At 34.9% G+C, this 12268-nt stretch overlaps 1 protein-coding gene across 2 annotated transcripts; it reads right to left on the bottom strand.

Moving 5' to 3' along the window:
* Nucleotides 1-3324: 3324 nt before the first annotated feature.
* On the bottom strand, nt 3325-9589 carry LOC104227806 (kinesin-like protein KIN-14Q). 2 transcript variants are annotated; one of them, XM_009780133.2, is made up of 18 exons: nt 9297-9589; nt 9113-9196; nt 8796-8849; nt 8650-8700; nt 8486-8539; nt 8091-8383; nt 7808-7991; nt 7648-7724; nt 7313-7415; nt 7126-7224; nt 6865-7041; nt 5774-6053; nt 5531-5692; nt 5219-5434; nt 5094-5131; nt 4846-5009; nt 4621-4746; nt 3325-4519 (listed from the first exon to the last, which is right to left on the bottom strand). In XM_009780133.2, the coding sequence occupies exons 1-18, from the start codon at nt 9394-9396 to the stop codon at nt 3695-3697; spliced, it is 3087 nt and encodes a 1028-aa protein (XP_009778435.1). In that variant the 5' UTR covers nt 9397-9589; the 3' UTR covers nt 3325-3694. The 2 variants fall into 2 exon arrangements, with proteins under 2 accessions (XP_009778435.1, XP_009778437.1); XM_009780135.2 differs by having other exon boundaries at nt 8486-8536.
* Nucleotides 9590-12268: the final 2679 nt, after the last annotated feature.

Raw genomic sequence — 12268 nt, 5'->3', positions numbered from 1 at the left:
TTCGAAGTTTTGACAAGTAAGAATTAAGCTTCAAACCCTATAAGCAATCTGTTAGGATCGGAAATTCAGGTAGTGCGGAATTTAGCCAAACAACATTATAATGACAATAACAAAGACAATGCAAGTTGATAATAACGCTAATTAAAGCAAATAAAGAAGGCACAAATTTAACGTGGTTCAGTCAAGGTGACCTACCTGCACAAGCGGAGAAAAGCAGTTTCACTATACCAACAAGAGTACATAAGTAGAGTAAATACTCTAATTAGTCTCAAATACCCCAAAAAAATAACCTCACAAGATCACTCCAAAGAAAGGTTCACACAAGTGTTTCACAATACACTCTCTTATAAAATACTCTATAATAAAAGAAGAAGAACAACAAGAGATTAAAGAAGCTCTTGAAAGCTTTTGGTGTGTAGAAACTGAACGAATGGCCTTTCATTTAATAGGCAAAAAACCTTGGTGTAAACTTTTGTAAATAATATCCACCACACAATGCAATACTTTGGCCCCAAGTGAAAATATTACCGGCAAAGTCTACTTGCAAATAGGTTTATGTATATGTAAGATGGACTCCACTAGCCAAAATATTGCCCATATTACACAATCCATGGGATTCAAACCTTTATAAGTTAAAATCCCATAAACGATTTGTGCATGCAATAGAGAGCAGACTCAACCAAGCAAACTCTGATCAAAGCCAATTTATTTTTTTTGCTTCTTGTTGATCTGGATCATAATGACTACCCAACTAGTGGGAAAATCAGGAAAACAATTTACCCTACAGCCACAACTACTAAAATTTTAATTACTTCAAACGCATACCAACAATATCGAGTGGAAACCAGAGTATCTGATGGAGCAAACAGAAAAATCACCTTTCATTTGATTCGCCAGAAAGTATATGCTCTGATGTATGTGGTGGGTTTCATGTGAATCAGTAAATGTTTGAAACTTCAATATATGCTATACTGGAGTTAGAGGCAGATCCAAGAATTTAGGTTTATGGGTTCCTACAAAAATTTCGAGTTGATACACAATATTAATTGAATGAACGGATTGGGTCCAAACTAAATATTCTTATACATTTAATGAATTTTTTAATATAAATACAGGTTCTAAACAAAAGCTATTGGGTTCACGGAAACCCGTAGCTATTGAACTAAATCCGCCCCTAATCGGAGTTGGAATTTCACATACACGAAATTTCTCCAACCCATCTCCAAAACCACCCTACCCTAACCCTCCTCCCTACTCTAGCCCCACCTTAAGATAGAAATGTTATTAAAAGAACTTTTTTTTTATGATTTAGATAGAGTACTTTCTTTTTTATTTCAACAAAATGAATATTTTTCTTTTGATTTTGTAGAAAAATATTTTTTTATTTCAACAAAAAAGTTTCCCCATTCCCACCAATCCCCACAAACACACCCTCATCCACCCCCAACCCCAAACTACCCTACTCACCCCACCCCAACCCCTCCCAACTCCACATCGTACCCTACCCCCACCCAACCCCTGCTTTACCCCCCACCCTAAATAGAAATATTACTAGGTGAACTTTTTTTTTCATTTCAACAAAATGAATATTTTATTTTCATGATGTAGAAAAATATTTTAAATTTCATCAAAATATGTACTTTCTTTACATGATGCAGAAAAAGTATTTTTTTTTATTTCAACAAATTGAGTAATTTCTTTTCATGTTGTAGAAAGAGTACTTTCTTTTTTTGTTTCTTTTTCAACAAAAAAAGAGTACTTTTTTGGGCGTCGTTTACACACAAACAAAGCGAGTGAACTAAAAAGTTTTACATATGAAGCCTCATAAAAACGTCACATATCCAACTTTTTCCCTTTTTTATTTTTTATTCATATCCTTCATTTTTCTTCCTCCATTAATGCTCATAGAACCTCTTTCTATTTTTTTTTGGGGTCACTTTTCAAACTTTTAGCACTTTTTGGATTATCAAGAGGTTGATGTGAAATTGTTGGCTCGAAAAGTGCGATTTCAATTAGACCCAGAAATTTTTGATTCAAAAAGTGCAATTATTGGCCCGAAAAATCAAGAGAACAGTACTAAAATTGTTTATGTGAAATTATTCTTTTACTAAAATTGATATTTGGATACTGAATTAGTTGTTGATTGGAAGCTCCATTTCAAGTTGGAACTCATTTGGAGATGAATTGAGAGTTAGACCGAAACTTGTTGAAGAATGCCAAAGAACAATATTTTAAATTTAAGTGTTGGATCTTAGACTTGAAGAAGTCTGAGCTTGATTTTAAAAATTTTGGTAGATGGGATTAATATGAAGGTGGGCACAGCCATGGTGGTTGGTCTTGAGAAGAAGATGAGTTTCTTTTCTTTTTCTTTTTCTTTTTCTTTTTCTTTTACTTGGGTTCCTTTTCTTTTTATTTTTTAAAACTTTGCTGGAGGACTTTTTTTATTTTTTAACTTAATGACATATGTCATGACAATATTGATGCGTGACATACACCTATTTAAAAGAAGTGATCAAATATCAAAGTGATGTGTAATAGATTCACTTTTGAAAATATTCTCGTGGTCAACAGGTATGTAACAGGGATTTGGGGTACAAGTTCAGGTGTCATTTTATGTATTCTCCCTACTTTTTTTTTGTTCTGCTCAAATGTCTATGTCAATAATCAAGATATTTATTTATAAGTAGAGGCGGATTCAGAATTTATATTCTGTAGGTTCAACTTTTAAGGTTTTTAACATTGAACCCATTGTATTTTTAGAGTTATGAATTCAATCCTACCGTTTATTGTAATTTTAATAAATTTTTGCACATAAATTTATGCTCAGCGGCGAAAGTACTGGGTTCAAATGAACCCGACAGATATATTCTACATCCGCCTCTGTTTATAAGTCCTCGGTGATATTGGTATAAAAGGAAAATATTTTCCACGGAAAATATATTCCTTCAATAAATGTTTTTTTTTTTGTGTGTGTTTGTGTAAGTTGGTAAAAAGTATTGTCCTAAACACATTTACGTAAAACAGAAGGGTGGGGTTGGCCTATTGCATAATTGTCCTTCAAAATAAATGCATGACTTTGGCCTGTTTCTTTAGTTGGTATTAATATTGTGTTAGTTCAAGTTGGTGAAGTTCAAAGAATAACTTGCTAATAATTATAGTACTAATTACACCGTGAGAGTTGATTACACCATACCATGGAAAGCACGACCACTTTTCTACTAGTTATTGTAATTTCGTAAAGAAAAATGGGAGGCAGCACCCACCACCAGGGAGAAAGAAAAGCAGAAATGCAGGCTGCAGCACTAGTGTTCAAGAAAGGGTGTAATGGTTACAAGCTTCAATGGATGCGATGACGGGGTTACATTAGGAGAGAGTGTTCAGCTAATTTGTATATGTGTTATCAGTGTGAGTTGCATGCATTAATGAAAAAACATGTCTTGTCCTAATGATCCATGCATAATATATCTTTCAAGCATTTACACCAATCTTTTAAGCATTTACACCAATCAAACAACTCCAAAATACTTTCAGCAGATGATAAGCATCATCCAAACAAATCAACAGCCATTTCTTTCTTATACATATATATATTTTTTTTGGTTTTGTTTTCGCTACGTGTTGCTGCGTGTGCAAGGAAGAAGCATAGCCCTTGTTCTGAACAGAAAACAAGATGAAAGGAAGTAAAGAAACAGTATCATAGAACTGCTCTTGCAGCTGTTCCACTATTCCATCTTTGCTTCTGCTGATTTTCTTTTGGAACTCTTATCGCATTACCAAGCAACGTCCTGTGAGCCATCCTTCCTCTGCTACCAATGGAGACCCTAACTTTCTCCGCGCCCACATTCACGCCAACTCTTCTTATGTACTGCTGCAGTGGAGACTTGAACTGCATTTTCTTCTGAAGGCTTCGTCTCAAGACACTGTTGAGCTTCTTACTCACACTCTTAAGCTCTTTAGGACTACACTGTGGTGTTGGTTCAGGTAAGCAATTTGAATCGACCCCCTCAGCATCTTCCGTCTCCTCTGCTTGTATTGATCTCAATGGTAAAAGTGAAGGAGGAAACTTGGTTACAGGTGCTACATAGCGCAGTGGAACCAGAGAGTTACGGCGTGGAGCAGGTTTAGGCAAAATCCTGTTTGCAATCGGGCACATAGAAGCTCGCCCAGTCCTCTTCAGAACAGCTACTTGTTCATCAATATCTGGATTGTTTTCCTTGTTTTCTTTTTCTATCAGGCCATTTTGCTTAAACGGACAATCCACAGTAGCAGAAGCCATAGAGAGTTTGTGGAAATTGTTCTCAGTAAGCGGTCGAGTAGTATTAAGTGGTGGATACTTATTTTCATCACAAGTCTTTTGAGCAGAAATTTTGTTGGCAAATGGCGGCCTGGTCGGTGCAGCTTCTTGCTCCTCATTCGGTTGTCCAATAAGCTGTTGCTGAAATTGTTCAGCAATTTTAGAGTTCACATGTTGTCGAGCAAGTTTTCTCTCTACAAGAAGTTGTGATTCTAGTTCCTTAATCTGCACATCATATAGATAAGACTAATTAGGTAAATACTCATATGACCACACAAACTTCACATAACATGCTTCACATATCTGTTAAGAGTTGCAACTCGTACCTTGTCCTGAAGATTTTTGTTTTTCATATCCTTTTCTTTCAACTTAATATCCAAACCATGAATTGTATCCTCCATCTTTTTCATCTGAAAGTCCTTGTTCTTCATGTCTTGTTTTCCCTTTTCGACCTGTCAAGGTAAATAAAATTTCCATAAGGCAGGAAAATGATTAGTTCGGTGGAAATTTTAACAAAGGGATGTAAATTTCAAGAGAGAAATTTACACTACCATCTGTTTGTATTTCAGGAGCTCCATACTATCCACTTGCTTCTTTGCTGGACCTAGCTCTATACCTCGAACTCGACTTGCAAAATTTAATGAGCAAAGAGTCTCACTCAAGTCACTCTCATTTGGACTGATCTGAACAAACATCAATGTCTTTGAATCTCCTCCTGTAAATTAGAAGGACTTATGAAATCTTAGTTGTTTATAGTTTCTTCTGAAGTTCATGATTCAAGCAAGTCAAAGGGAAATACCTAGTGAGTCTTGGAGTAAATGAGTAAGTTTCGAGTTCCTATTAGACAAAGAAAAGAAAAGAAAATCAGAGAGCAAGATATTTCTCCAAATAAATTGAGAATTTGCACGTGAGTATTGCAAGTACCGGAATGGAATATGCGGACTCTTTGTTGCAAGTGAAGATATCACATCTCCAAGGGCAGAAAGAGATCTGTTTATATTTTGGGTTTCTTTTAGCCTTTCACCCTGTACTTCTGTCTTTGCTATCCTCTCACTTCCTGCTAAATCAATTAACCACAGTTTGCTTCTTGTGCATTCCCCATTTAGCAAATTCTCCCCCTTTACCATTACACAAAGTATGCTACACACACACACACATAAAAAATGTCTCTGATTAGTAATTGAGGACATAATGTGTAAACAAATGAAAACCTTCCATAAATTACGATGCACAAACCAATGTGATCGGCTGCTGTGCTCATTTGCATTGGTTGATCCAACTGCCCTTGCATTGCTACCAGTTTGTAAGGCTTCCCAAACCTCAGTCATATTATTCACGTGGGCCTCAACTAGTCCAGGGACATGATGCATTCCTTCTCCAACTTGCTTTATTTCAAGCCTAACGAAATCACGGGATCAGCATGAAACCGTATAACTCCATCTAGCTTCTAAACAAAGTGAGCAAATATTTTATATCTACCTTTTCACACCTTGTTGAGATCCTGAAACTAGCAAGTCTCGGATCTGCTCATTGTATACTTCCAAGACGCTTACTGATATTTCGTAATGAACTGTGTTCTTTCGCTCGTCAATAATGCGAAATAGCTCCTCAAGAGTCCGGTAATTGACCCCTCGAGCTTCTTCTGTGCCCTCCATTGTAAATGTCTTGCCAGTACCAGTCTGGCCATAGGCAAATATGCAGGCATTGTACCCATCTAGAACTGAGGTTGCCAGGGGAGCAGTATCCTCAAAAACTTCAGCTATTGTAACAAGCAAGAGGAAATCATGTGAATAGGGAGAAAATGACACTTCATCAAGATTATTGGTTCTTATGCGGGTTGTTTAGGTTATTACTGCTGCTGCATCTTGTATTCTGTATTTTGGCAACAACTTATTTATCTTTTTTTTGTGCTTACAAATGTCCAAAGCGTTATATTGAATAATTTTTTAACATTGCAATTCAGACACAGTAACTTCAGGTATATTTATAGAAACTGTTATATAGTGTTGAACGAGAGTTGCTCCATATTTCTGCTTCTTTTTCCTGACCAGTAGGAGTTCACCATAATTTTTTTCTTGTATGAACAACCACACACCCAGTATTAGATTTTTATATTTAAAGGTAAGAGATTTTCTTATACAGTAAAGAAATTTTTTAATAACATTCATATGAATTTAGACTAATGGCATCATTATGTGATCAAGGAAATGCCTCCATTTTTTTACTTGAAACCAGATTACATTCCTTGGATTCAAAAAAATTACAGTCAAATCACTTGTTGACAGCAATTATAAATTTAGTTAAAGTGAAAGCTTAGCGTTTAGGGGTAAGGTCGGCATACTCACTACCCTTTCCAGACCCCACTTGTGGGATTATACTGGATTTGTTGTTGTTGTTGAAAGCTTAGCATTACTCTTAACTTAGTCCCTTAGAGGGTCTTTTAGTACCACTAAATATGCTACTTAGTTCAAGTAATACTCTATCAGAAGTATTCTTAACTTAGCACTATGCTCCTTAGTGTAAAGGGATTGCTAGCACTAGTCTTTAACTTGGACAAAGGATTTAGTTACCTTGGTCGGCTTGGGGGCTAAAAATGGCGTCAAACTTGTAGGTCTTTTTAGACATGCCGTTATACTTCACAGTGAGTTCCCCATCCTTTGCAGCTTCAAAGTCAATCGCCATTGAAGCTCCTGCAGCTGTCTCTTCGGCGTTCAAAGGCCTACACCGGCAAAAGACCCTAATGTTCCCTGAAGCAATCCAATAGAGTCAAAACAAGCATATGATAATAAACTAATTGCTCTTATAAGTGTTGTAATTTACTTATCCCCTACCTTTTAAATCCAAAACCTTGTTATAAAGTTCCTTCTGTTCCTTAGCACCCTTGACGAACTTGATCTTGAGATCTTCATGCAATTCAACTTGTTCCTTTACTATGATTATAATAAGAGGAATTACAATGTCAAAAAAGGAGTTTTATTTCTAACATAACTGAATGCCAGTATCTAAAAAAAGATTTACATTTGGACTGAATGGTAGAGCTCATATCTGCAAAATCTGCTAGTAATTGCTGCTTATATAATAAAGCCTCTTCAGATACTTTGATTTGATCCATTTTTAGAATCTGCAAAATAAATTTTGGAAGAAAATCAACATATTTACTTATATGATACAAGAAGCATATGACACAACAACAACAACGAACCCAATGGAATCCCACAAGTGGGGTGTGGGGCGGGTAATGTGTACGCAAACCTTACCCCTATCTTATGAAGATAGAGAAAGTTGTTCCCGATAGACCCTCGGTTCAAGAACAGTGAAAAGAAGCATATGACACAAGCATCAAAATTAATTACCTTCAATTTCCTCGTAAGATCTCTCAAGGATGAAAACCATCTGCTCTTTTCTTTCACTTGGCCCTCAATTGCAAAAGCTACAGGAGGCAAACAATATCAGTATAGCATTTGTTTTGCAAAAGTTTAATGCAGTTCTGTTAATGCAAAGTAATTTCTGTACCGAGTGATCCAACGTGCATTGACTTGCGCATGAGCTCATTCTGAAGCTCCTTTAAGGACTTCCAAGCTTCAGCACATTCTTTGCATTTTAGTTCATTTTCCCTTTTAAGTTCCTCTACTGGCATCTTTGCATCTTTCTGTTCCTTTTCCCGACTCACTTTTGTTAATTGAAGCCTCTGATCTACCTGAATAATAGCAAAAACAAGCATATTAATTCAAGCTTCTAATGCTTTTTAGCCACAGCTTTTCTCTTTTACAATGAATAGGCGATTAAAGACTCAAACCTCTAGTGAGTTGTTTTGTGGAGAATATTTATCGTCTGAAAATCGAATGCCACTCTCAGAGCTGATGCTAACTATAGGCACTGAAAGAGAAGGAAGCTCAAAATGCAGGCACAAATCTTCATCCTTTGTAATAACTGGGGGCTGTTCAGATCCCTTAATTCCATTTTCTAGAGAAATGGAGCAACCCTTCAGAAATTCGGGTGAATCTCCATAGCTTCGTCGTGGAATATCCGGTGATCCAGTACAGATCACTAAATCAGGAGATGTTAATGAAAATCCCAATATGTCTCTGCCTAGTAAAATTTCAAGAAACAAATCATCTTGATCAATATCCAAAATCTTGAAAATCCTAAAACAAAGAAATAAAAAAATCAAGTCTTTGTAAAATATCCTACCATTAATTGCACTTTCTGCAACTGGATCCTTGAGATTTTCAGCATTACTCCCTTCTAACAAACAACCAATGCACACAACATACAATAAATAAATATTACACCAAAACACAATCTTTTCAAGAATTGTTTAGGGGGTGGGGGGGGGGGGGGAGCACAGACTTTACCTTCAATCTTGATTGGGGTACAGTAATTAGAATCTTCCATCAATGTATTCACTGAAACATGCAATGAGGCAAAGGGGATCAATTCAAAATCTGGAAGAACCCTAATATAAAGAAATAAAAATCAAATCTTTTGATGAATTCCCCACCATTAATTACACTTTCTGCAACTGGGTCCTTGAAATTTTCAGCATTACTCCCTTCTAAAAAAAAATCAATGCACACAACATAAAATAAATTAGAAAGAAAAAACTCAATCATTTCAAGATATGTCAAAAGAAGGGAATATTGGTGCGATGGTAAAAGTTGTCGGTGTATGGCCAGGGATCATGGATTCAAGTAGCGGAAACATACTCTTGTAGAAATGCAAGGTAAGGTAGCCTACCCCAAATCCACAGCATAGCGGGAGCTTAGCGAATCGGATAGCTTTCTTTTTCAAGAATTGTAAAAGGGGGTGCTTAATTACCTTCAATCTTGATGGGGGTACAGCTAGTAGAATCTTCCAGTCCCATCAGTGTATTTCTTGAAACATCCAATGACGAAAACGGGTCTGCCAAATAAGGAGTAATTAAGAGAACAAAGAATATGAGAACAAGCTACAAACCCATGTAAAATTTGACACCAGTGTCTATACAAAACAAGTTTCTTACAGTATTTGTGAGAGTTAATTAGTAATAGCTGTTGCTCTTCTTGTTGTTGGGAAGAAACGTCTGTAATAAGAAGTGGATCTTGCCACTCATCAAGTTCCATTGATAAAGGGTAAGAGTTTTTGAAATGAAAAGACAAGTGGTAATCAAATCAAATACACTGAAAAAGAGAGGGGAAAAAGGGATTCAATGCTTTTAAATCTTCAGAGAGAGAGAGAGAAAGACAGACTCTGTGTGTGTTGTGAGAGAGAGATCAAGAAAAGAAAGTTCCTTTTGAAAGGCCGTTGATTTCTCCATATGATGAAAGAGACGACCGTTGCTCTTTTTTGAAATTTGAAAATTCTAAACCGGGCCAAATAAAATGTTATTAAGGGGAAACAAATGCCAAAAAAAGCTACCTAGGATTCTAATCAAAGTGTCTATTTAAGAAATAAAAATAAGGAAAAAAAAACCAAAGTGTCTCTTTTGTTTACTTTAAATGCATAATCAAGAAGAAATTTTTAAACCATTTTAATATTAGTTTGACATAGCATGTCTCCGTTTATTTGGTTATGACTTTCTTTTTTAACACTGTAATTTGAATTGTAACATTTATCTTAGGGGTGGGCATATATCGGGTAAAACCGATAACTCGAACCGTTAATTATTTATTGGGTTATCGGTATTGGGTTATTGGGTTAACGGTTCGGTAACGGGTTAAATTTTTTTTTTTTTTTGGGTTGTCGGTTCGGGCTCGGTTTGGCAATTCTGTTATTGGGTAAAACCGATAACCCAATAAGGATTAACTAATTTACTAGTTTACCTTTAAGTATATACTTACTAGGGTTTCATAAGTCATAGTTCGCTCTTTGATTTCCCTATTCTTTCTCCGCCTCACGCCCTTACCAGTCAGGCCGGCAAGACTCAGGTCGGCGTCAGTCGCATTTCGCAGCTTCTTTCTTTCACTCTTCAGTCGCATCTTCACTTTATTTCTCGGACCCATCACATTCTTAAGTCGCATCTTCACTTCACTCTTCAGTGGCATTTCTCGGCCGCATTCTTCAGCTTCATCTTGATTCTTCGTGTAAGTTTTTAGTTGCTTCATCTTCATCTTTTTCTTAGTTTGTTTGAAAGCATTCTGGCTCTGGATTTTTCTTAGTTTGTTCGAAAGCTAAAGTGAGATTTGTTATGTGCTTTAATTGTTGAACTGCTATGAAGTTATCTTATGTCAGTTGTTATAAAATTTGTATTTCATAACTAATAAACTTGTATTTGTTATTCATTTAGATCCCTTGTATTTGCAGAAAATGTCGAAGTGAAAATATGACTGATATTCTATTTTTTCATCATTGACTGATATTGGGATTTTTGTTTATATTTTTTTGGGTTGAAGAATGAAAGATAGAAACTTTGGTTATTGTTAATTTTATTGGATGTTGCAGTAAATTTAAATTCTTGTGAAATAGAACAGTTCTGAAAAGAGTTTTAGCAAAACAGTTCTTAAAATCTTATAAAACTGCTTTTAACAAAAAAGTTTTATACCGAAATTGTTTTATACATTGCGAAACTGTTTTAGTTGTTTTATCTTATCGGGTAAACCGATAACCAAACCAATAATGATCGATAACCGATAACCGATAACCAATATCTTATCGGTTTGGTTATCGGGTTATGATATTTGTAAACCGATAATCGATAGGCAAAACTGATAATATTCATAACCGAACCGAACCGACCGATGTCCACCCCTAATTTATCTTGCCTATCGAGTTGTTCTCGTATCACTATTTTTCTTCAGATATAAGAAAAAAACTGTAAAAATCATTCTATTTTTAGACCTAAGACCAACAATTGTGATCATTTGTAACAGAGAATTTTGATACTTAATTTAACTAATTCGTACAGAATTAATTAGAAATAATACAATACAACAAGGTGTGCATTGGTGCCAATAGTAGCATTCTACCTACAACAACAGTGGCTATCAGTATAGCGGTGCATTCTTTATAAAACTACCTGTTTATAACAATATACTTAAATGATAATTGATTTTTTTCATGAAATAATGATTTAATTTTTCCTTTCACTATAATGATGCTAATTTTGATTAATTTTACTAAATTTTTCACTCCCATTTCTAGTCATTTAATTTCATATTTAATGCATCAGCTACAACTTTGGTGTGATAACGCCAATTATAAAAAATAAAAATCTAATCTATACTAATAAGATATTCTAAGGCAGAACCTTAACCTACTACTTGCTATGTCAATTGTTAAGCTTTTAGACTCCCTTCAAGGAATCTAATGAAGGGAGGTTTAAGGCTATGACACACTTTTGTTGAAAGTTTGGCCTCAAAATTTCCCAATTCAAGTATTACATTGCCATAAAGAGACTGAAATTTACGGAAATGTTGCCAAAATTATAGATTTCTTCTATTATATTTGAGATTTTTTACTTCTCAATTAGTTTTAATTATTTGTAGATGCAGTACAACCAGTTATGAATTTATTAATAATCTGTAAGCTTTTTAAAAGTTGAAATTAATGGAACATCAATATATTTTGAGGTATTAAATCTGAATATTTTATTTTCTTTAATAACATAAAGTTTGAGAAAAATGAGTGTTTGCATAACATTTGTCTTAACAGCCAAATAAGATCTAAAAGTTAAATGCTATTATAGGTGTATAACAGTCATTGCCATAACAACCTAAAAATTATTAGGACAAATGACACTATTATAAAAAGGTTTGACTTATTTTTAGTCCCAATTGACCAAACATCTACCAATAAAAGTATATCTATTAAATGGTCTTGTGATTTATTTTTCGTATTATAATTCCACCATTATAATTTCAGTATAACTTGTTCAACAACCAAATGCAGCAAATAACTTGTTCAACAATCAAATGCAGCAAATTAGTTACAAAACTAGTGTGAAATAGGTTATAAAATTACTTCTTCGCCTGCAAATTTTTTAAATGGATTATAATG

This window comes from Nicotiana sylvestris, chromosome 6 (assembly GCF_000393655.2).
Source record: "Nicotiana sylvestris chromosome 6, ASM39365v2, whole genome shotgun sequence".
NCBI classification, from domain to species: domain Eukaryota; kingdom Viridiplantae; phylum Streptophyta; class Magnoliopsida; order Solanales; family Solanaceae; genus Nicotiana; species Nicotiana sylvestris.
The sequence above is the reverse complement of the archived record's forward strand: the minus strand, read 5'-3'. Positions and strand labels throughout refer to the sequence as shown.